Here is a 24,039-nt window from a genome sequence, read left to right as displayed (position 1 = left end):
TTCTCACTCGTTAATTCTGAGTGTGGGAGGATCCAGCAACTCAAAGTGTGGTGGGGCATAAGTGTTTTATTTATTTATTTATTTATTTATTGACATTTGTAGAGCGCGGCGAATACCCGTGGGCGTCTCGGCGCTAGTTAAGGGATGGATCAGCAACTGGGGTAAAGAAGATATACAAGGCTATTGGTCAAATAACCACGTCTTTAGCTGTTTGCGGAATGTGAACAGGGAGGGACTTGCTCGGATATGTGCAGGAAGGGTGTTCCAGAGTCTAGGGGCGGCAACCAGGAAACGCCTGTCGCCCCAGGTGACTGTTCTAGTGCAAGGCACAGCCAAGAAGTGTGGTGTAGCATAAGCCTCTAGGGGACACCGCTCCTCCTATCTTAAAATAGAAGTAGATGTGAGGAGAGTGTATTCTTCTAGTTACATGAAAGAAAATTGTGTCTTTCTCGAAGGATCTTAGGGCAGACGAAGTCTCTTAGAAATATAGATCATGAATTTGATACTGAAGACAAATTGTATCTGAGTGTTTGTTTCTAACTGCAGCACTTAAACTCTGGATAATACCCGAGACAAAACAAGAAATCAATTCAAATTCTCAAGAGAAGTGCAACAGTGGTGTATGATTGATCCAGATCCAGGGAACCTCCAATGAGCTAGGGTCATAAAAATATGGGTACATTCTCTCCTGTGAAGAATTTGCCCTACATTACAAGTACAGTCCAGATTTTGAAGGGAGTCTCTATGACGCCATAAAGCGTGTGCAGTGCTTAATTTGTAAAATATTAAGTGCCAGGGCTCTGACCATGAGGCCACTGCAACTTGCACCACCCATCGCCCTGACAATCAGCCCAAAACAACCACTAACCATTTCTCTCGCATGTAAATGCGACTGTAAAGATTATTCCTGGACCCCAAAGCAAAATAAATGGCTGGGGAGACAGGTATTAGTAATTTGTTTATGTATATTGTTTCCCTACACAGCTGTTATACTGCTCCTCTCTAAATTACATGAGCAGCGCCACCTTGTGGCAGACTGCCCTAAGTGTTGTATTGACAATTAGGTGCTGGTGCCGAGCACTGGAAACTAATCAAATGCCGGTGCTCAGCACCGGAAAGCTCCGGCTCAAATTAAGCACTTAAGCCAATTATTTTTCCCTTTGATCGAAATGTAACAATAAATGTTGGGGAGTATAATGCATCCAATAATTGTTTCATAATACAAGGTTATATGTGTTTCAAGGAAGTTTCCGAGAGATGTTCTGATGACGTTTAGAGATATTAGCTGCTCCAGGACTCTTCTAGTAACTGCAGTTCATCCAGGTAATTTCATGCCTGTGACATCCGCATTTATATCTTTAAGTATTATATGCAATTGAATATGGTATGTCATAATTTGTTGTGCCTTACATTTTCCTTATAGTACTCTGGAGCATCTTAAGGTACATTATTTTCAGTCAATACATTACTTTTTTTGTTCTCACATTATGAAGCTGCATTACATTGTATTAGAGAGTGTCGAGTGATTATTCCAATTCATCTTCACATAACCGGCCCTATATAGATTTAACACAACAATGCATAACATTAAAATATATGTCCATATATTCAAATTTGCGACTCTGCATTAGGAAAAGTCAGACTATGATTGCTTTAACTGTGAGTTCCAGATAGGAACCCCAGCTGCTGACCATTTTGAATTTCATAGAGCATTGGACAACTGCAAGAGTTAAGTTTATTGCATTCTTTTGACGCTTATGTTTTATAGTTCTCATACTGTTGGATAGGCTCTTTTGACACAGGGCAACATACTATTTTTCTCTGTTTTCTAGTCTCCTTAAGTATCATGGGTCTAGCACACAACTATTTAGCTCTCTTCACTACATCTGTGTAAGTGTAAGCCAAAAGAACTACTGCAGCAGAATCTTTCCAACTACTTAACATGTTAAATTGTCTTTATAATGTTAAAGTTAAATTGTATTTATAAAGCGTTAATCACCAAAGGTCTCTAAGCGCCTCATCATAGAACGACAGTCTGAGTTCTGTTGCGCCACTAAGCTTGACATTAATCCAAATAGGCCTGGTCAAATGCCTCTAAGAACAGCATCGTCTTGAGCCTCCTCCGAAATGGAGGCAGTCTATCTTCCCTACGTAGGTCATCGGGTAGCTTATTCCACATCTGGGGAACGCAGACCGAAAAGGCTCGGCCTCCAAATGTCACCATACTGAAACGAGGGCAGTTAAGGAGACAAACCGGTGATGAGGGAAGATGGTGGGCCGGTACATAGGGCTTCAGGCGGTCTTTGATATATTTGGGGGCTTCACCAAACAGGGATTTGTGTGCAATGCACAGGCCCTTGAAGCTTACCCTTTGTTTAATAGGCAGCCAGTGCAGTTGACGTAGCGAGGGGGTGGCATGTACTCTACGAGGCACTTTATGTATCAACCTTGCTGCGTCGTTCATGACCACCTGGAGTTTCCTCAGAAGAATACCAGGGAGGCCAATGTAGACTGCATTGGCATAGTCTAAACGGGATAGTATTAAGGCAGTCACCACAACCTACATGCTGGTGGATGACAGCAGGGTCGATAATTTCTAAAGTTGACGCATCAATTCGATGCAGCTTCCCACTACAGCAGACACCTGGGTCTTCAGGGTAAATCCGGTGTCCAGTCTAATACCGGACTCTTCAAGGCTGGCACTGGCGTTGGAGTAGTGCCAATCTCTTGGAGCCAAAAAAGGCTGGACCAAGGGGAAGAAACCGGGGAGAGTACCAAGACTTCTGTCTTGTCTGGATTCACCTTTAAGGAATTGGAGGTCATCCAATTCATGGTGTACTGGAGAATATTCTGAATGTTCTGATGTGAGTCACAGGAGTTGTCAATGCGGACTATTAGCTGAGTATCGTCTGCATAGTTAAACACCTGTCAGTCTGCCTTTGCCTGGGCCTCGATCAAGGGTTGAAGGTAGATAGTAAAAAGCAGGGGGAACAATGACGAACCCTCAGGGACCCCCCAGCAAAGATTGCCCTGCTTAGACATGAGGTCTCCTAACTGGACCTTCTGCCGACGATCCTCCAAGAATGAAGTGAACCACTGGAGAGCCGTCCCAGTAACTCCCAGCCGCCACATACAAGCAAGTAGCTGCCCATGGTTCACCGTATCAAAGGCGGCTGAGAGGTCGAGTAGGATTAAGGCTGAGTGGGTCTTCTTGTCTGCTGCCAGTCGTAGATCATCCAAGACTGAGAGCATAACTAACTCAGGGCTATTGTGTGCCCGAAACATACGTTTACACTAACCCTTCAGTACATACAAAGACTGTATCAAATGATTTGTAGTCAGTAAAGTGGACTTTTGCAAAAGTATTCCTGTGGGCCTTTTTAAATACGCCCTCACACTACTACACAAGTTTGTCAATTTGCTACCGGAATGCCATACAATTTAAACAAGCATAGCCCCACTATGCGAGCTGGCTAACTACCAGCAACATATACAAGCTATGGACACTTGTATTTAAAGCAGCATATGGTTTGGTGTCTGACATCTTTTCTTGAGACACACCTACCCACGCATAAGATCAACAGCCCATCACCATTTAGAGACACATAGGTTACACTCGAAGATTTGGCCATTCTACCTTCTAGGTCCCTTGCACTGGTACTTCCTACCTCCAGACATTCACATGAAACACTCTGTGCAAGAGAGCAAAAAATCATGGAAAGGACATATATCGCAACTTGGAAGACAAGAGTGTCAAAACTAGTCAAAACTATTTATTTGAGCAACGGAAGCTCCTAAAACATTAGATATAAAAACATGTATTTGAAAAAAAAACAGAAATTGCTATGCACCAAGCGAATATACATTGCAGATTCTCTAACACAGGTACCACATCAAACTTAGTTATCAAAAAGTGATTCACTAGCAATTATCTTAAAAAACTGTAAAAGACAAAGCACCAAATGCAGATATAAAGGAACATGTTATATAAACTATGGTTAAAACGGGTAAAATCAAATTAAGCAATATCTGCCAGGAAAGATTATCAGAAATTCATTACAAGGTTTTTTATTGATATGATAGACTGCTTCCAAGACTTAACCCCTTTGCTGCGTCGAACTTTCAGCACCCAGTGCTGAACGTTTGAATAACGAGCGCTGGCCAACGGTCATGCGCAGCACTGGCAAGGTAGTGCTCGCGACGACCGTTGGCCAACGGCAGCGCTTAAGGGGTTAAAGCCATTGAGATACTACAGTCCAATCAGTCCGATCTTAATATTCTATAAGCCTCACCATACTTGTTCATGCCTATTGTGATGCAAAGCGACTTTGTTGAAACTCTCCTTGGTTTGGCTAAAAAATGTAGCTATTTTGTGTCCTCAATAATATTAGAGCAAAATGGGCAATTCTATGATTTCATGCCAGCAGAATCCCCTTTGTGCATACATGTGTTTACTAACAACGTACCTAGTCTGAATTTAAATATTAAGGTATATGCAAGTGGAGGCAAAAAGTCGTCCATATATGGTTCAAGTGCAGGGACTAATTTGAAGGAGAAAACAATAATCTGTCAAGCCACCTAATTTTGCATTGTGGGGATACGAATCAAACGTGTGCATCCAGTGTTTTCCTTTAACAATTGCCCTCGAATTAGAGTTGATTTGTGAAGGAGAAGACCAATACATGCTCAGGATTAAGAGATTCAGATGGAATTTTACATAATTTATCCATGGGATAGAAATGCTCTTCGCCAACCCTACAACTTCCTCAAGAGCGGACCTGTAAATAGTCAACTCTGGGGTAGACCATAGTCTAACCCAGAAAAGTAACAGTCTCAACTTTGCAGAGTCACCTGTTCTTTTCAGGCCAGTGTCTGCACCATATAAGGCTTCTGACTGCCAGGGCCGGACTGGGAACCAAAACCAGCCCTGGCAAAGTGCTCGGCCGGCCACGCCCCCGCCCCAGGGGGGGGGACGGAAATGGGGGGGTTTGTGGGTGCCGCCGAGCAAAACGGGACTGTAACAAAAACGGCCCCCAGGGGCCCCAAACCGGCCCCCACCCATGCGGCGCACCGGAGGATTGCCCGGTGCCCGCTACGGCCAGTCCGGCCCTGCTGATTGCACCTTGGCTCTATAAATCTCTAAGGCAGGGACACTTATCTTGCAGTGGTGTCTTTGAATTGTTTGGTAACTGAAGTGTGACCATGGAGTATAGTAAGCTCAGATTTTTAATGTGAGCCTTCCATTTAGTTGTTTTATCCAGGCACGGCTGGTAGTAGGTGTAACTGCAGGGCGGTGACATAGGGAGGGGGAGGGGCAGGGTGGGGGGTTGTAATGTATGGATTACGGACTATAACAGGTAAGTAAACTTATAAATAAATAAAACGAATTTCGTTGTGTGCACTGCATCGTATTTGGTGATGCAGTGCACACAAAGAAATTCGTTTTATTTATTTATAAGTTTACTTACCTGTTATAGTCTGTAATCCATACATTACAACCCCCCACCCTGGCCCTCCCCCCCCCCCCCTACGTCACTGCCCTGCAGTTACACCTACTACCGGCCGTGCCTGGTTTTATCAAACCTTACCCCGAGGTAATCAAATTGGTCTACCTGCTGGATCTTTGCCCCACACACATAAAACTCACTATTGAAGAGTTTGTTAATGTCATTTTCTTAGCTTTGGAGGTATTAACCTCCAGCCCTCTGATGTCACAGTATTCAACAAAGCTAACCAGTAGGTTCTGGAAACCCCTAGGAGTATGGGATATTAACACAGTATCATCCGCAAATACTATTGCGGGTATTGAAAGCACCCCCCCCCCCCACCCAGCCTCATGTACACATGTACATCATGTACACAAATTCATAAATAAACTACCAAGTCATTAATATTGAGGGACAACAGGGTGGGGGCAAGAAAACATCCATCGCACCCCACGCGCAATGGGTATGCAATCTGTTAGTGCTCCCCTGTTCCCCCACCTTACTTGAGTCTAGATAATGCAAGTCACTGATGACATCTTGGAACCATGGTCAATGCGGCCCTTAAATAGACAAATGCGATACATAGATGGATTTTTGATAGGGTCACATGCTTCCAAGACAAGAGTGATTACTGTCTCCTTCTGCTGTAAATATAAAGATTCCATTCCATACTGATAAATTAAGTCGATAAATGTAAATCTGTGGAAATATGTTTGTTTTCACAAAAAATTTGAATTTTGAAATGAATTCACACCTCTACTGTTCTTTAATCAAGCTATTCCTTACCACCTCACCGTCACTGTCCCATGTTCAGTCTTCTTTTCTTCGTAAACATTTCTGATCGAAATATTTGTGTTGCTAAATAAATACATGCATAAAAGGAATAAATGCATTCTATTTCCTATCAATTTATAAATTATTTTATTTCATGTTTACTGTAAGGTATTGAACAATTAGTTCAAGTTTTTGAAAAATAAAAAAAAACTACTTACATGTGCATTCCCATTTTGGACAGCATTTATCTCCGTTAATCTGTACTGCAAATCCTAGCACTCCACAGCTGGGCTGAGTTGCATTATAAGGACAATTTTGTGATTTATTAACTTGGATCAGTTGACCATCAACACAAATGTGCTTAATGCACTCATTCTCTGTCACAGGCTGGAAAAGGGATATTTATGCCATTAGGTCCTTAGGTAGATAAATCAGTATACTCACACGATCAAATGGCTCAATATGTACAAGACTTAGCGCAAAAATATAGTGCATTAACAAAACTGTTGATGTGTGGAAATGTGATGTCAAACTGACTTAATCCTAGCATTTTCTGCCTAAGTACCATGTCATAGATTTCATATATTCATACATTTTGCATGCACATTTATTAATGCCGTTGTATTTAGCATCGCTGCATTTACATACATTATAACATTTGCAATATTATAGTTTGATAGTTTTGCAATAATTCATACATATTTTTGCGTGATTTATAATGCTGTATATATTTATTTAAAGGTGCCACATGATTAAGATTCTAATTCTTGACATCATTGGATGTGGGACCTGCCCCTTCCAAAATAATGAGAAAAGTGTATTTAAGGTGGCTGTTTCCACTCGGCTCCATCATTCCTCCACTGCCCATTTCTATGTTTTCCTCCTCCTTTCTGCCCACATCACTCAAAGTGTACCCACGGCTCCTGCTTCTGCTACCCATCATGCCCTCTGTTTCGATTGCCACGATTGTCCTTTTTCTGGATTCCTGCTTCTTCTCGTTCCTGTTTTTTGTTTGTCAGTGCTTTGCATCACTATGCCCAACATTCTCCCCTGCATATTAATACCAATCTCTGTGTTATTTATCATCCTCAAACAGTTCTGTTCTGCCTCTGTACCCTACTAACTTCATACCACCATCTGGACTAATTCTGTGTCCCGAGAAGTGGACCTAAAGGCATCTAAACTATGTTTGCCATAATTGCCCTCCACAAGGAGGCTCCAATACAAGGCTATTTATAGATGGCCTTTTTCCTTAAATATTTATAGGTGAAATTCATCTAACCAAGCACCACCAAGCAACACACAAATATACATACAAAAGGGGCCTTGGGTTAGCTCTCTAAAGCAGTTGGTGTGTTATGGCTGGCCCCCTTCTGGCATTGGCTTGTTCGATAGTCATCATATATTGGGACCAGCCCACCGCATATCGCTAATATTTACATGTTTTTTCAAAGAATTCTTAGAGTAATGACTTTCTTCATGCCGATGTCTATGAGCATCCTACTGACTTACAGTGTAGGTCATCAATTTAGGCAGTTGCGTTGAAGGCTCCCCAGAAAGCTGCAAGACAAACTTTCTCCACAGAGTCCCCTGTAACTTCCATAATGATACTCCTTCTTTCAACTGCCACCTTCAAGTAAGGACCTCACAACTCATTGCAGCCCACCCAGCAAAGAAGGGTCTATGCACGTTATTAGATCAGTAAAGCTTCCAGGAGCCTTTTCCAATTAAAAGTGAATGCTTGGAGGGTTACTTGTATTTTCCTAAGGTCTGACGCAACTCTCGGTGCCCGAACCAATTATGGTTGCTACAAGTGACAATGCCTGTCTTTTCCAATGGTATCGCGGAAGGGACTGGCATCAGCCATAAATTCTAATTTTGGTCACATACTCATATCAACATCTATACATACCTAGGAGTTATATTTAACGATAATGGTAACTTTAACCCTCAGAAACTGGATAGCACCAGGAAAGCAAATGCACTAACAGGTGCTCTCGGATTAATTAAAAAATGGACTAGCAATTTAACTTACCAACTGCTACTTCAGGTGATATCGGAGAAATTGTTACCCTCATTAACCTATGGAAGTGAGGCATTAAACGGAAAGGATCCAATAATCATAAACAAAGCTGTCTCAAAAACTTTTCGGTTGCTCTTTCTTTTACCTAAAAAGGCCTCACAAGCCCAAGTCAGACTGGAATTCGGCTTGAATAACCAACTGTATGCACGAAAGGGTCACACAATCAAAGTATGGAACAGAGTGAAAAATGATAAGGAGAACTTAATTTCGCAGCTTTTATGGAAAGAAATTGAGGGCAATAATAAATCATCTGCCTGGAAATATCTGGACAAGGCTCTGGATGAATCCGGGGTCAGGGGTATTTGGACTACTACCGTAACCCAGGAATCTTTTTATAAAGTTGTGAATAAGACAATAGATCATCTATCATTGATAAGCGATAAAGAGACCTTTGTTAAAAGAAACACGCTTGGTCCATAACAAAAAAAAGAGGCCTCAGCAGTATCTGGTCACAGCATTGTCGTGGAGAAGTAAAAATATATTCATGAATGCACGATTCGGAATTTTGCCAGGAGAATCCCATGCACTACCTTGGAAAAAACTGGAAAATACCGTATTGTGTCGGTTGTGCAAAGACGGGGAGTAAAACATTATACATCTTCTGTGCCTCTGTCCAGAACTAAAAAATGAAAGACTAACTTTATTAAAAAGGCTTTTTAATGAAAGAGCGATAAGGACTTGTAGACAAGCATTGCCTCGGTGTCTTTGCCCAGATGATGTATCCATTAATTCTGCCTTCACAACATTTTTAACAATTGCATGCAAAAAATTAGAATGATATAACATTAATCATCATACTGACTGCATTCTCCGCCAATCTTTTAAGCATATTAACTTGTTTTATTTTAAACAGTTCTTATAATTCATGTGTACAATTTTAAAGGTCTATCGTTATTTAAAAAGCAATTTTAAGGAGGTATTTTAATTGAAATGTCCATAATTATGTATTTACTCTTTGTAAATATTCTAAATAATCAATCAATAAAAATTACTACTATCTCAACATCTAAGAAAATGCCAAATACATCTTTCCACCTGTATCGTGACTAGCATAGCTTACAATATTTTGAGGATCAGTGTTTAACTGTCCAGTGTGGTTTTATTTAGACCGCCCTGGCCCCCTCGCTGGTTTCTCCAATTCTTGCAATGCTGTCATATGCTCAATACTCACAGGAGCTATAAAAATGGCAGAAGGGTCAGGCCCTAAATGGCACTTATTAATTCATGCTTGACCCCAACCTTATAAGACTGTAACATGATTGGATATTCACATCCCAGTCTAAGGCCGCTTCTCCTCATGTGTGCTTGCAGTATGACTCGCCATGGCGCTTGGGCTTGTAATCATGTGTGCTGAGAGGCAGAACAAGATCTGTGTAAACTGAGACAAGCTCCAATCTAATCATTAGACTGTGACTTGAGTTCTGCTGCCAGTCCCATAGTAAAGTTGCTGTATGCTCCATTCGAGAATGAACCAAATATCAGCAGCTGGAAGCCCAAACAGACCAGCTGCAGATAAAGGTAAGATGGCGGGCTATTTAACTCAGGTGAGAACGCACAGTGACTCCTTCCCAGGAGAGGGGGGCAGCAGATTTCCAACCCCATAGCGACCCTTTATTTAATACTGATGCGCACAAGGCAGCCAACATAATGATAGAAAAAAAAGGAAAAATGAAGTTGGGAATACGTTTACCAGATTAATTCATGACATCAGCAGCAAACAACCTCTGGTCCTGGAGCTTTAGTACCTATTGTATTCTGGGAGACATTGTGCTGCTTTATTTTATCGTAGCCAAGAACACTAACAACCTAGATAAATGAGTTGTAAAAGGGAACCCCTGCACTAGAACAGTGTCCCGAATGACATGGAGTGATCAGGTACCCTTACTGATGCAACAGGTGAATCCGTCAGAAATGACATGGTCCAGAAGGGGTTAGGAGAGGCTTGAGCTGTTTGTGAATCCTACCTTGCTGGATTGGATTAAAAAGGCAATGGATATGTGGAAAGCATTGCAGTTTCTTTAAATCCACTGATCCAACAAACCGGCAACTGTACTTTGACAGTCTTTGCAGAAATGTAAGTCAGCTCAGGCAGAGACAGGTTCGTATATAACCAGAAAACTCAATGTATCCTATTTTAGTCATGAGCTTTTCCCTTTGTCTTTTGGTACTTACAGTTTATCATGTGTAATGGGAGAAGCCCGGGCAAAATAGCAGTGCGTAAGCTACACAAGCTTGATGCGGATCAGTTTAAGATCTTTGCATACAGAACAAGCAAAAAAATAAATAAAAGAAAACCAAAATCTTTCTTTAAATTTTCGATGAAACGGTTTATATCGACCCAATTTAGGAATGGATATACTATAACGGGTGTTGGAAAACAACCAAAAGCCACAGAACTGTCTTAAGCCACTGGTTTCACGTACTAAACCTACCTGGTCCATTGCAAGGCAGGATTTCTTCGGGTACGAGGTCCCGCCTGTTGTGTCTTGCAAGTTAGAAATGATGGAACCCTTTAAGTTCCTGATAGACACTGTCAAACTGTGACGTAAATGCTAGAATGGAATACAATGAAGCCTGGTTTTGAATGTTGTGTTTGCAGTTACACGCAGATGCATAAAGACGTATAATACTAAGCTCAATGTGTAGCTTAGTCATTGGTGGGTACCTAAGATGGGGAAGACTCTGCAAGGGGAGACAGTTTAGGGAAATAGTAACCCGAAGATCGACAGTGCTCTCCCTGAGAGTTTGCCATGGTCCAAGCAAACTGCTTCTGTGTGCCACATGTGTTGCAGGCAAAGTAGGGAACCGGCGCTTAATGCAAGTGGAGTGAAAGCACAACTCCAGCTGCTGTAGAAAAGTTTAATACAACAACAGCATTGCAAAGAAATCTATGTATCGGTTCCTGAGAACCTACTGGTCAGACCGTGCATAAAGATACTGTGCTGCTGTGCAATGTACAGTCACATATAATACGAACCTGTTCATATCTGAAACGGCATGCCACCAATGATGCTCGTTAGCAGCTCAGAACAACTCCAGTGGTCTCCAGAAAAGTGACGGGCCCGAGTGGAGACCAGGAGGGAGGTCAAAGGTCCCCTGACTGGCCAAGTTGATCCAAAGGCCAGAACAGCACAGGACCTTAGAGATGGTGTACATGAAGCAGATCCTAGCTGGCAGCAGACAGTGTTGGAGAGGGCTCCACTCTCAGTGTCAACCACTACTAGAAATGGGTACAATGCTCATGCTTTCCGGAAACCACCACCACAGTTCATTACTGTAAAAAAGATTAATATTGGTGATAGATGGACTGCTCAGATAGAGACATTTGATGATTTGTTGATGTACTTGAAAAGAGTGATAGCAAAAAGATTATCAGGTATCTCAAAAATCTTGCAGGTGATTGTGTAAAAGAAGTCAAAGAAAATGCCACAAACTGACTAAGAGGTCACAAATTAAATTAAAGAAACAGTGAATCTCAGTTTAGTCCAATGACCAATGTTGATTACAAACAATACATCTTCAATCAAGAATGTCAGAAAGTTGGTGAAATCATTGATGAATTTGTAAAAAAGATTTGACATGCTCATCAGAAATTGTAAGTTTAATGAATTTAATGATGAAGCTATGCATCTGAGAGTTATTGACAAATGCTTGTCAGATTCATTCAGAAGATGACTACTGAGAGAAAATCTTAGTATGGAATGATTGTTAATGGCTGCCAGAGCTGAAGAGTGTGCTCATACAAAGCCGCTGACATGGAGACCGGAGGTGCCTTGAATAAATCTGTCATGACTGTGAAAAGTAAGCCAAAATGAAGGAATGAAGGACACAAAGAAATGTCTACACATAAAAAGAAGTTGAGTTTAGATGTGGATCTTTGCTTCCACATTAAGATAAAAGTCCTGCTCTTGGACAGATGTGTAAAGACTGTGGTAAGGAGAACCATTTTGTTATGGTTTGCAAAGCGAAGGAAAAAGTAAGTGTGTCATGAAGAGAAGACAAAATGGCAACCAAAATGTTCCAGAAACAATGTACGACGCACACCCACAAGGCCATCGGCAATATCAGCTACGAAAAATTACCACTGAATGAAGTTGATCGTCATCTAAATCATTGTCGAAATGTTCTTCTGTATCAGTATTAAATGAAAGTGAACAGAAAAGAATGTGCATGGTTTAGCTGCTTGTGAAGAAAAATGTCAGTCAAAGAAAGAATAACATGCCAAAGCCCAAAAGTCATTCAAACATTGCCTTAAGATTGCACTGAAAGTAAATGGTTGTTTGCTACCTTTCATTATCAACAATGATGTATGATGTATTGATAAACATTATGCCTGAGGAGAAATACAATGAATTATCTCCACTGTCGCAACTTACGCCATTGAAAACTAAAGTGTATACATGGGCTGCATCCATGCCTTTGAAAAGTCAAGGTTCATTCATAGCGACAATGAAACACAAAAAACAAAGGTACAAGCACCCATCTACGTGCTTCAAGGCACAGCGTCTAGTGTCTGTCTACTCAGATATCAGGCTGATTTCTATGAATTACAACATGAATGCTCACCATGAAACAGTAAGTCAGTTACCTTCATTATTTCATGGTTTGGAAAAGCTTATGACTAAGAAAGCAAAGGTGCATATTAATGAAGACGTCCGTCCTGTTGCTCAGAGACATAGACAAGTTGCTTTTCATTTGCAAGAAGCAGTTGAAAAAGAACTTGAATCATTACATAAGCATGATATTATTGAGCATTCTACTGGTCCAACTCCATGGGTTCCATAGTCATTTTGCCTGAAAATGAGCTTTCGCATTTGCGTTGACAAGCATCAGGCAAACAAGGCAATTGAATGAGAATGACAGGTCCACACATTGCTGACATGATAACACAACTAAATGGAGCAAAGGTCTTCTCTTGCCTTGATATGAGTAAAGGTTTTCATCAGTTGAAAGTCAAAGAAGATTGCAGATACATTGCAACCTTTTAAACACAAGTTGATCTGTTTTGATACAAAAGACCAAGGGGCCGATTACATGTTTGTCGGTCCGATGGACCACCAAATCCACGGTTGGACCACCATAGGACCACTGCTACCAACAGGGATCCACGGTTCTTGGCGGCCTTGCAGGGGTCTGAGGCTCACAATATGCAAGCATATTACGAGTTTCCTCACTGCCACAGTCTTCATGGCGGTGAGACCACAATGAAAAGTGTGGCAGTGAGAAAACTAAGAGGATCTAGAGGGTGCCCTGATGCCTCAAGGCCAAGTATGCATGCAGAGGGGCACATTTGTGCCCCCCTGTATGCATGCAACCTTAGTTCCTGAACCGCATGTACTTCACAGTCCATGCCGTGCAGGAACGTGCTGTGGTGCTGCCATTGCAGTACCTTTCATATTTTCAGATATGAATCTTTGAAAGGCATCACCATGTGACCACCTGACCTGTATTCCAACCGGAATATGACAGGCGGCCAGACTGCAAGTTTGGAAGTCTTGGGGCAGGCCGCCGGTGTGGCAGCCAACTCAAAGACGGCCAAACTCGTAATCAGGCCCTACGTTTTTGTGTGCCATCTGCTGCAGAATTGTTTCAAGATGTCATTTGACGTATCATACAGCCTATCATAAATGCATTCCATTATAGCGATTACATATTTGTTTTCGGAGCTACACAAAAAGAACACGATAAAGCTCTTAAACAAGTATGTCATTTACTTGCAGAAGCAGGTGTACTTGAATGCAGACGAGTGTAAGTTCCATAATGCAAAGCTAAAATTCTTTGGCTGTATCTTTCGCGATGGGGTTATGACATCAGATTCTGCTAAAGTACAAGTGCTGGCAACTGCTAAAGTACAAGTGCTGCCAAATGCTTATCCCCAATAAAATATTTTTATGGAGCGTTCATTTCTTGGCATGGCCAGTTACTTTTTCAGATATATACAGGTCTTTGCCATTTATAAAAAACAGAATGTGTGGCTGACCACGGTTAAGCACATCGGTTCAAAGTAGATTTGTTAATATTGGTTTTGTGCACACAACATCCAGAGCTTGCCACACAGACGCTCCACTGTAGAGACAGATCTCAACTCATGAGCCGGTCTACCCTGAGGCGCTCTATCTGCGGCTTTAGGGGGGACGAATGTAGATGGGCGGACAAAGACATCCACACTATTTGGGGTTATATATGTCCCGTGTCTGACATTTGTGTAAGCCGAATGATTGCCGCCTTGATCTATATCTTATCTCCAATTGGACACAGGATTATCTAAGTCCTCTGGCACTGTGTTTTTTGAATGTATAGATCGTCAATTTTATATGGTCGAAATCTGCACTGAGTCTGGGGACATCGGGTTGCCCTACACGTTGCTTCCTGTATTCCTCTGATGCTTATGATCTAAGAATGCGATCTAGACATACAGTGGACGCTTTTCATATCCATCATCTGATTTCCGCATGAGACTGAGAAAAAGAGATTATTAAGCCCTGATGAAGTTCCAACAGGAACGAAACACGTTGGCTGAGGCCTTTTAAAGTTTGAATAAATAAAGGATTGATTTGTCACAATATTACGAAGCTTTAGACTTTTATCTTTGTCTTCAAAGGTCTTTGCTATTGTAAGTGCTCCATTGAGAGACTTTTTCATTTAATTGGTCACGTGAATCAAACAAGCCATTGACAATGCTACTGAAATGGAATACTTCAGTCAAAAGCTTTGACCAGAGGTTGTTGTTGATGCTAACCCAGTCTGGTTGATGCTATCCTTGCACACCAGAGCGGACACCTGAATGCTTGAAGTCATATTATGGCGTATGTAAGTAGAGGTTTGTACCAAACAGAACATGCCTACTCACAACCATAAAAAGTAAGTTTAGCTGTGTTATGGGCTTGTGAACATTTCCATGTATTTATATTTGGAAATGCTTTTATAATGGTAACTGATCATCAAGTTTTATTGACTATATTTGGCAATCCAAAGCCAAAATGTCTCATCGCATTGAATGATGGAGACTACGGTTACAAGACTGTAACTATCCCATTGTGCATTGTACATGGAAGAATCAGAACCCAGCTGACTACTTTTCCAGATTACCTATACATGATCACAGTAATCCATAGCCCAGATTATCAATGCCTTGAGCCATGACAGTGACATGTTAAAGTTGAAGGAAATCATTACACATCAGTCATGGAATCAATAGACTCGACCACTCACCACTGATGATGAATATCAAAATTATAAAGATGTCAAAGATGAGTTGTTCTTAACTCAGGAAGGAGTTATACTATGAGGATCGACAATTCTGACTCCTGAGAATCTGTGACAGAAAATAATGGAAGTGGCACATGAAGAGCATCGTGGAATTGTTGCCACCGAATGAGCACTTCGAGGCAGAGTCTGGTTTCGTTATCTTGATGACAGGCTTGAAAGGGAATTAAAGGTCTGTCATCTATTCAACTGCCTTTCTACAAAAACTATTCACCCCATTTTGAAAATGTCAGAACTCCCAAAGCATGCATTGAAGAGAATAGCCATTGACGTTTTTGGTCCACTCGACAATGGACATCACCTGCTGGTGATTATGGATGAAAATTCACATATTCCATTAATTGAAGATCTTTCATTTACTACTCAAGTGCGAGACTAGATGGTATATTTGCAACCTGGGTGTCCTGGCCATAGTGAAGTATTACAATGGCACACATTTAAACAGTTGAGAGTTTAAAGATTTCTTGGAACATTTGAATAAAAAGCATCAAAAGAGCACACCTATGTAGCCACAGGCCAACAAACTTGTTGAGCATTTAATGAGGGCGCTAAATAAAGCAGTCCAGCGTGCCAATCTTGAGAAGCTTGATTTGAAAACTGTGTAGAATTCTACCACGTGTGCTTATTGATCAACACCCAATTGGCCAGAGGTGAAAGTCCCATGACATGGCTGTTCGGGAGAGCAATGAACACCAAGTTATCTCAATGGACCAATAGCAAGAAAGATGAGACAGAGACTCATGAGAAAGACTTGGGTAAACAAACAGAAGATTAAATTTTGATTAAAAGGATATCTATAATATCTAGATATCATGGTTTGGGCTTTTGTTAGATTGGGCAAGGTGGACTAAGTGGTCTCTTCATGTGGTAGTTTGTGACAGTAGTCTGAAACTGAACAAGGATCATTGATTTAAACAGGTGTTTACAAGTGATAGAGCCAACTACTTTGAAGGAGGAATGACCACCTCCAACTTCATAGGCTCAAGTTATTGTTTCCCCTTGGTCCTTTTTGGGGGTATTTTTTAGGGCGGGCTTGATATGAGTGATGCCTAACAGGCTAGGGCCACCGGGTATTTGCAGGTGAAAGAGAGGTGGGGAGGGATGGGACAGAGAAGAACTAATATGCACCACTGTGTTCTCCTTTTCCATCTTTTGTCCTGCCACACTCACTCCTCACCCCACACACCCACATCTGTACACTTAACTTACCCCTCTCACTACAAGTACTTAAAGACTGGATGGAGCTAGCACAAAGGCAACTCTACAACCTCTGATTCTTATGAACTTCCTGTCTAGTTTTGGGTAGCAGGAGGGACTACTGTGCTGGCAGCTAAACAACATCAAAACATTAGAGCAAAAGTAGCAGCACTTGGCTCCCACTGGGACCCATCCACCCATATGCGATGGCTTAAGGTTTACAGAAAAATGCTATATTCCAGAGCAGTCTTGTGAATGTTTAGCTTTTTTGCTCATCTAAGCGCACATGAGTCAGCATTGTGTGTAAAAAAGCTCTTAATTTACAGAGAAGTCATGGCTACCCAATTGAATGCCCATTCAAACATTCTTGTCATGGACTTTACTTCTCAGTATAGATTCTCAACAATCTTAGTATCAAACTGGAGTTCGCATACAGACCACCATATTTGAATACAGCTCGCATTAATTCTTATGCAATTTAGGATCCCAAATATGCATTACGTGCAACCATTGGGTGGTGGTTGGCAGCTATTTGATCAGATATTATTTGATGTAAAGTTACACATCTAAACATATTATTTTCTCTTCACTATAATGGTAAGTAAATTGTATATTTGAATCATTATCGTTCAGATATAAACAAAAACCCTCAAGTTGTTCCGCATTTCCCTTCCAGAGATTAAAACATTCATCTTTGAAGCGCCCCAATATAAGATGTGTTCATTCCAGTCCACTCCATGTGGTCCCATATCTGCTCCTACTCCATCCACCCCATTAAGAGGTTCTCTTATGGTTTGAGCGAATCTGGAACCCATTGCAGTCCCCTGCAATTTTCTATAACATTCATCTTTAAAGAAATATACATTATTATTCAAAATCAGTTCTGTCATTGGCAACAACATCTCAGTATGTTTCCATAAGTATACAGATCTACTGATCAAAATGTGACAAAATGCAGTCATCTCTTTATACGGTTGTGTACCTTTCCTCCTTTGGCTCTCTTTCCTAGGTTCCTGATTTGTCTACTGGGGGGGGGGGGGGCTATCGGGTGCTACTGGTGCTGGTGGTACTGGTTAGCCCCTTCGCTCTTGGCATCAGGGTCTTGTGCTCATGCTAGTCCAGGTGCCCTAGTTGTTTTGGCTCCCCTCTCCTTTACGGTCGTTCTTTAATTTCTGTCTGAGGTTTCCTCTCTCATTTGAGGGGCGGAGGTTGAGGTGCTCAGGGCTTTCTTAGCATTTAGCAGTGGCCTTCCCTCTGTCTCTTGGTTCCTCCCTCTACTGTCCTTTGAGTGTCATAGTTTTGGCTTTGGCAGGAGCTTCTTCAGTGTTTCCTCCTGAAAACCTCCTGGCTAGCTGTCTTGCTATTCTTGTGGTTCCGTGATTCCGAATTGGGTTCGATAGTGCTGAAACCCGATTTATAAAGATTGTCGGAAATGGACGATTTTGGTCTCTACAGACCGCAAATGGCGAGTGTAGCGTGTCTGAGTGTTTTTATATGAATCGATATAGGAGAACACTCTGTATTTGAGGATTTAGTTTGAACCCTCGGGTTCCATTTTGTAATGTGGCAGCCATATTGTATGGTTGCCCTAACATAGGCCCTATGATTGTGGCCGAACGAGTCTTTGCCACGTACGCCTTAGTTGACTTCTGGTTGACCTGGCCGAACTGACTCCTTGCCTGGAGCGAATCCTGCTGAGCCAGTTCCTTGGTTAGCAGCTGCACTGATAAAGATCAAAGAACAGGACGTGGTCCGACTTTATGGCCCACCGTTCCCACTCCTCTATCTCCTTTCCATCTGTTACTACCTTTCCTTTACGACATGTTCATCGATCTGAGTTGAAGGTTTTATGATGGGTTTGTCCGGCCTGATCGAACAGGAAAATAGCATATGTGCGATCGTTTTTTGTGGGCTGGACAACGGAAAGTGGGATTAACTTTGACTGTTGTGATTCGTTACTTTTTGAAATGCTACTTGTTCATTGGTTCGTTTTGTATGCACCAAATGTAAATTGAAATGTTGCCAGAAGCGTAATTTTCGGCATAAAAGACCGAGTTTTGTTCATTGAGGTGGTGCAGTCTCTTTCGAACTACCCGTGTTTACTTCGTAGACCTCTGTCCCTGGTTGCAACCATTAAACTTTGGTCTTTGACGTCATCGAGAAGTATCCTGTGTCTCTGTTTGCCAAGACAGGGGAATCCGGGGTCTTTGGGTGTTGCCCTGACACCGCTGGGTTTTTGTATTAGTATTGGTTACGAGAAAAACCCAGTGCCTCATTCTGTGGGACAGTTTTGTGGCCTGCTGGTGTTATCTCATTTGTGGGCCTAGGGGTTTGCAGTCCTGATACTTGGATCCCCATGGCGGTCCCTGGCTGTGGTGGCAGGCTGGAGGGGATGAGGGGGGGGGGGCAAGGTTGCTGTGAGTCTTTCTCCTGCCTGCCTCTTGGCGTTGCCTATGTTTCCTTTCCTGGGACTGGTCCGTGGTGTTGGGGGCTCTGGTTGTGTTGGCGGGCTTCGGGGGGTGTTTTCTTTTGTCTTGTTGTACTTTGTTTTGGCGGCCCTCCCTTCAGCCTGATGATTTGAGTTTTCTGATGATTCGGGAATACTATGGTTGTTTTGCCACTCTTATGCTTCTTCCTATTTTCCCCTGGGGTCTTCTCCAATCCTTGTCTCCGGGTGGGTTTTGACCTGCTTTGGTGGCTGCTGCTTGGGCAGTTCTGGGGTCTTTGTTGGATCTGGGGTGGACTTTGCTGGGTTTTTTTTTTGGTCCGCCTGTCTTCTTTCAGGCGGCATGGCTCTTGGTGTTTTTTTTTCTTTTGATGCTGCCTCCTGGGGGAAGGTGTGATGTCTTCTTTTGTGTCAATTGGTCGTGGATCACTAATGGGGTTGCCTTGCTTTTCTATGTCTAGGGCTCCTCCTCTGTTGGGGGTGCTGGGCGCCTTGTTTGGGACATGGCTGCTTCTCGGGCTGCTTTTGGTGGGTGCCCTTTTATGTGACTGATTCCCTGGGTATTTGGTTTGGCGGTTGCTAGCTGTGCGTCCCTGCATTGTGGTTTGGACCTGTGTTGATACATCGCCTTTAGGTGCTGCTGTTCGGTGTTGTATCCTTTTATGTTTTTGCTCTCTATGAATACCGGGTTCCTGACAATGGGTATTCTCCATTAGTACTGAATGGGACGAAGACAGGAGGTACCATAAGACTGGTCAATGAATGGGCAAAGTAGATACCCTCCAGACTACCTCCTGCCAGAAACAGGCCACCAGAGGAACCTGCGCAACAAGGCAGGAAGCAACAAAAGCCCAGTAAGGGACCCCACAGTCAACACTCCTGAGAAAAGACCACCCCAGAGTATGAGAGGAAAGTCTGAGTAGGGGGGAATCCCTGATATAGAACATCAGCGATCACCAGAAAACCGCAGATTGCCTCCTCTCTATCAAAAAGGACCACATGCGAAAATGAGTCGCAAAGGAATTCCAAAGAAAAGATGAACCTGCATCGCCCACCAGCTCAGATCCAAAACGACAGCTGGAAAACACAGGATCAGGAGACCAAGAACGGGGAAGCGTGGACCCTAAACAATGCCACACCCAAAGTACACCACCACAGACATACCATAAGGACAGCAGAGCCCAAAGACACAAGCAGCCCGAGGAGCAGAATCCAAGCTCAGAACGCAGGGCACTGAAACCATAATGGGCAGCAACAAAGAGGAACAAATCCACTGGAAAATGGTTCAGTGAAACGCAATCATCAGCCTACCGAAAGACGAGGCAGTCTACAGATCCTAACACCAGAACCAGTCATAAAGGCAGCCCCAGGGCTGAACACCCCCACTAGGCCCTAAACAATCAGAACCGGACAGGGGAAAAAACACAAAACCACAGCAGACCAAGGCCAGAGCAGCGCTGAGCTGCAAATACATGGGAGTAAGGGGAACAACTGACAAACCAAGAGCCCCTAGGAGTTCTTGCCCACAAACAAAATGAAGAAAGGGTAATATACCCCCAGGGCACACCGGGACCAGATGCTAAATGGAAGACTCCAGGGAAAAAGACCCCTCAAGTGTCCGAAAGAGACAACCCTGACACACAGGCAACAACTAACAAACACTATTCCCAGCACACCCCTTACCAACCAACCACAGCCAAAGCGAGGTCAGGGGAAAGAGACCATTCTAGCCAACCTAAGATGGTTGCAACGGATCTATGTCGTTACAACGTGTTATTTTACAACGCAGACCGTTACAACGCAGTTTTTACAACGCAGGTACCATTACAATGCATGCCATTACAACGCATGTCATTACATAGCAGACACTATTACAACGCATGCCATTACATCGTAAGTATTGGTAAGTATATCTTTTTTTTAAAAATGTAATAAAGTTAATGTAATTAATTTAATTTATTAAATATAATTTAAAAATTGTTAAAACAGTAATTAATTTAATTTTATTTAATTATAGTAATTTAATTAATATTAAAATTGTAATTAATTTAATATATTTAATATAATATAATTAATAAAATATAATAAAATAAAAAATAGTAAATAATATAATGTAATTTATTACAATAAATATAATTTAAATAAAATTAAAATAATACTTAATATAATTTAATTTAATATAATTAAAGAAATATAATTAATTTAAAATTGTAAATAATAATAATTAAATGTAATAAATTAAATAAATTTAAAAATAAATTAATTTAATTTAAGTAATGTAATTCAATTAATTTTTTAATTGTAAAAATTGTAATTAATTTAATTAAATTTTATTAAATTAATTAAATTAATTTCATTTATTTAAAGTCGTAATACCCCTGTTCCCCAAACCACAAAACCAAGCCCTAAAACCTAAAAATACCCCTGTACCCCAAAACTCAAACCCAGCCCTAAAACCTAAAAATACCCCTGTACCCCAAAACCCAAACCCAGCCCTAAAACCTAAAAATACCCCTGTACCCCAAAACCCAAACCCAGCCCTGAAACCTAAAAATACCCCTGTTCCCCAAAACCCAAACCCATCCCTAAAACCTAAAAATACCCCTGTACCCCAAAAACCAAACCCAACCCTAAAACCTAAAAATACCCCTGTCCCCCAAAACCCAAACCCAGCCCTAAAACCTAAAAATACCCCTGTACCCCGAAAACCAAACCCAGCCCTAAAACCTAAAAATACCCCTATACCCCAAAAACCAAACCCAGCCCTAAAACCTAAAAATACCCCTGTACCCCAAAAACCAAACCCAGCCCTAAAACCTAATAATACCCCTGTACCCCAAAAACCAAACCTAGCCCTAAAACCTAAAAATACCCCTGTACCCCAAAAACCAAACCCAGCCCTAAAACCTAAAAATACCCCTGTACCCCAAAAACCAAACCTAGCCCTAAAACCTAAAAATACCCCTATATCCCAAAAACCAAACCCAGCCCTAAAACCTAAAAATACCCCTGTACCCCAAATACCAAACCCAGCCCTAAAACCTAAAAATACCCCTGTACCCCAAAAACCAAACCTAGCCCTAAAACCTAAAAATACCCCTTTACCCCAAAAACCAAACCCAGCCCTAAAACCTAAAAATACCCCAAAATTACTTAAATTAATATATTAATATTTTATTTTATTTTTAATATTAATTAAAATAATAAAATAATGTAAAATAAAATTAAATAAAAATAATATACTTACCTATACTTACGATGTAATGGCATGCGTTGTAATAGTATCTGCTATGTAATGACATGCATTGTAATGGCATGCATTGTAATGGTATTTGCGTTGTAAAAGTTGCGATGTAATGGTAGTGCGTTGTAAAAGTTGCGTTGTAGCGGTGCAATACCGGTTGCAACAACACACCAGCAGGCATGCTGTTCCTTCCATCACGGGGATCGTTGAAAAAGCCAAAGGCCTCACCCCTGAAGTAGCAAAGGGCCTCGGAACAGTGCAGCTGCCAGGCCATGAAAATAATAAGCGCTCTGTCCATCATCTCCTTGTGTTTGCTTTGTTTGCCCTAAGTTGGCAGGGTATGCCCAGACATGGATCCCTTGCTCACTTTGCCACTGGATTCAAGCTAGCCTGGCTGATGAGGGCTGTTAGCCCGAAACTGGTCACAGGATGCTTGTTTCTGGTCCAGGGAAGACATGGCTTGGCAGTTCAGGCTGGACTGTACCCATGAGCACAGGGTCAAGACTGATTTGCATATAGCTGTGTCTGAACTGGGGTGGCAAAGTGAGCTAAAGAACGATGATGTATTCACATCAGATCTGTGACTGGGGTGAGTGTCTGAAAAGTTCCAGAGCTCCGTCCATCATCTCCTTGTGTTTGCTCTGCATGTAGAATATAGCTATTGAAATGGACCAAACTGTAGAAAAGCCAGCAAAAGAAATCACCATGTGGCAGCACCAGTAGTTGCCAGCGTCCACCTCCAATCCGGAAGACGCCGACAACAGGATACACAGGCGCAAACTTATCCCCTGACACACCTGTGCCAACCAACATGCCCCAAAAGGACACCTGGCCACCCAGAAAGCACTCACCAGCTCGCATTTCCTGGGCCTCAGTCTGCTCGCAGGCCTGGACGCATCCCTCCATGCCAGCCCAGCAACTAGGGAGATGCGCACCATTGAGTCATGTTGGGACCCAGAAGTTCGGCTTTTGGAAGAACTCTGATTTCCCACAAACACGTACCCCTGCCAGACAGGGAGAGGTGCACACCGCCCGCCGTCAACACCATCGACCAGCTGTGATGACGGTCACAGCATTTGTAGAAGCCACTTCAGCTTGCAGGAGCAGCCCTCGCATTGCTCAACACATTCTGTCAGCAGAAAAAAGAACAGAAGGAATGCTAAGGAAGTACGCCTTAAGTACTCCCCTCGGAAGGGGGTGGGTAGAGGTTCCAATTCTTTTTTTTTTCTGTCTCTGCAAGATAGATATATCTCCATTAGTAATGAATGGGACGAGGACACGAGGGAACTGAGGCTAGTCAGGTCTTGCACAGCTGTGTAAATCCCAAATATGTATTTGCACTGCCCTGTACCATATTTGGTGATCCAAAGGTGACACAACAGCTTATTAAATCTGGGGCTAAATTATTTATAAAATCAGATATCATTTAATTATTTGAGTAAGTCAATGATTACTCTTTAGATCTATTGACCCACGTTCACCTCCTCTTCCTTCCCCGGCCTAGAAATGCAGAAGTAATTTCAAATATAGGAATCTTTTTTTG

General features: G+C 42.0%; 1 protein-coding gene across 1 annotated transcript in view; it reads right to left on the bottom strand.

Moving 5' to 3' along the window:
• Nucleotides 1-24,039, bottom strand: part of OTOG (otogelin) — a 1,187,449-nt gene that overhangs the window by 394,039 nt on the left and 769,371 nt on the right. Inside the window, exon 35 of the mRNA XM_086954148.1 lies at nt 6,479-6,647. Within this exon, the coding sequence (XP_086810274.1) occupies nt 6,479-6,647 (169 nt within the window). The remainder of the gene's footprint in view (nt 1-6,478; nt 6,648-24,039) is intronic.

Source organism: Lissotriton vulgaris, chromosome 2_1 (genome assembly GCF_964263255.1).
Source record: "Lissotriton vulgaris chromosome 2_1, aLisVul1.2, whole genome shotgun sequence".
Taxonomy (NCBI): domain Eukaryota; kingdom Metazoa; phylum Chordata; class Amphibia; order Caudata; family Salamandridae; genus Lissotriton; species Lissotriton vulgaris.
This window is presented reverse-complemented; position numbering and strand designations above follow the sequence as displayed.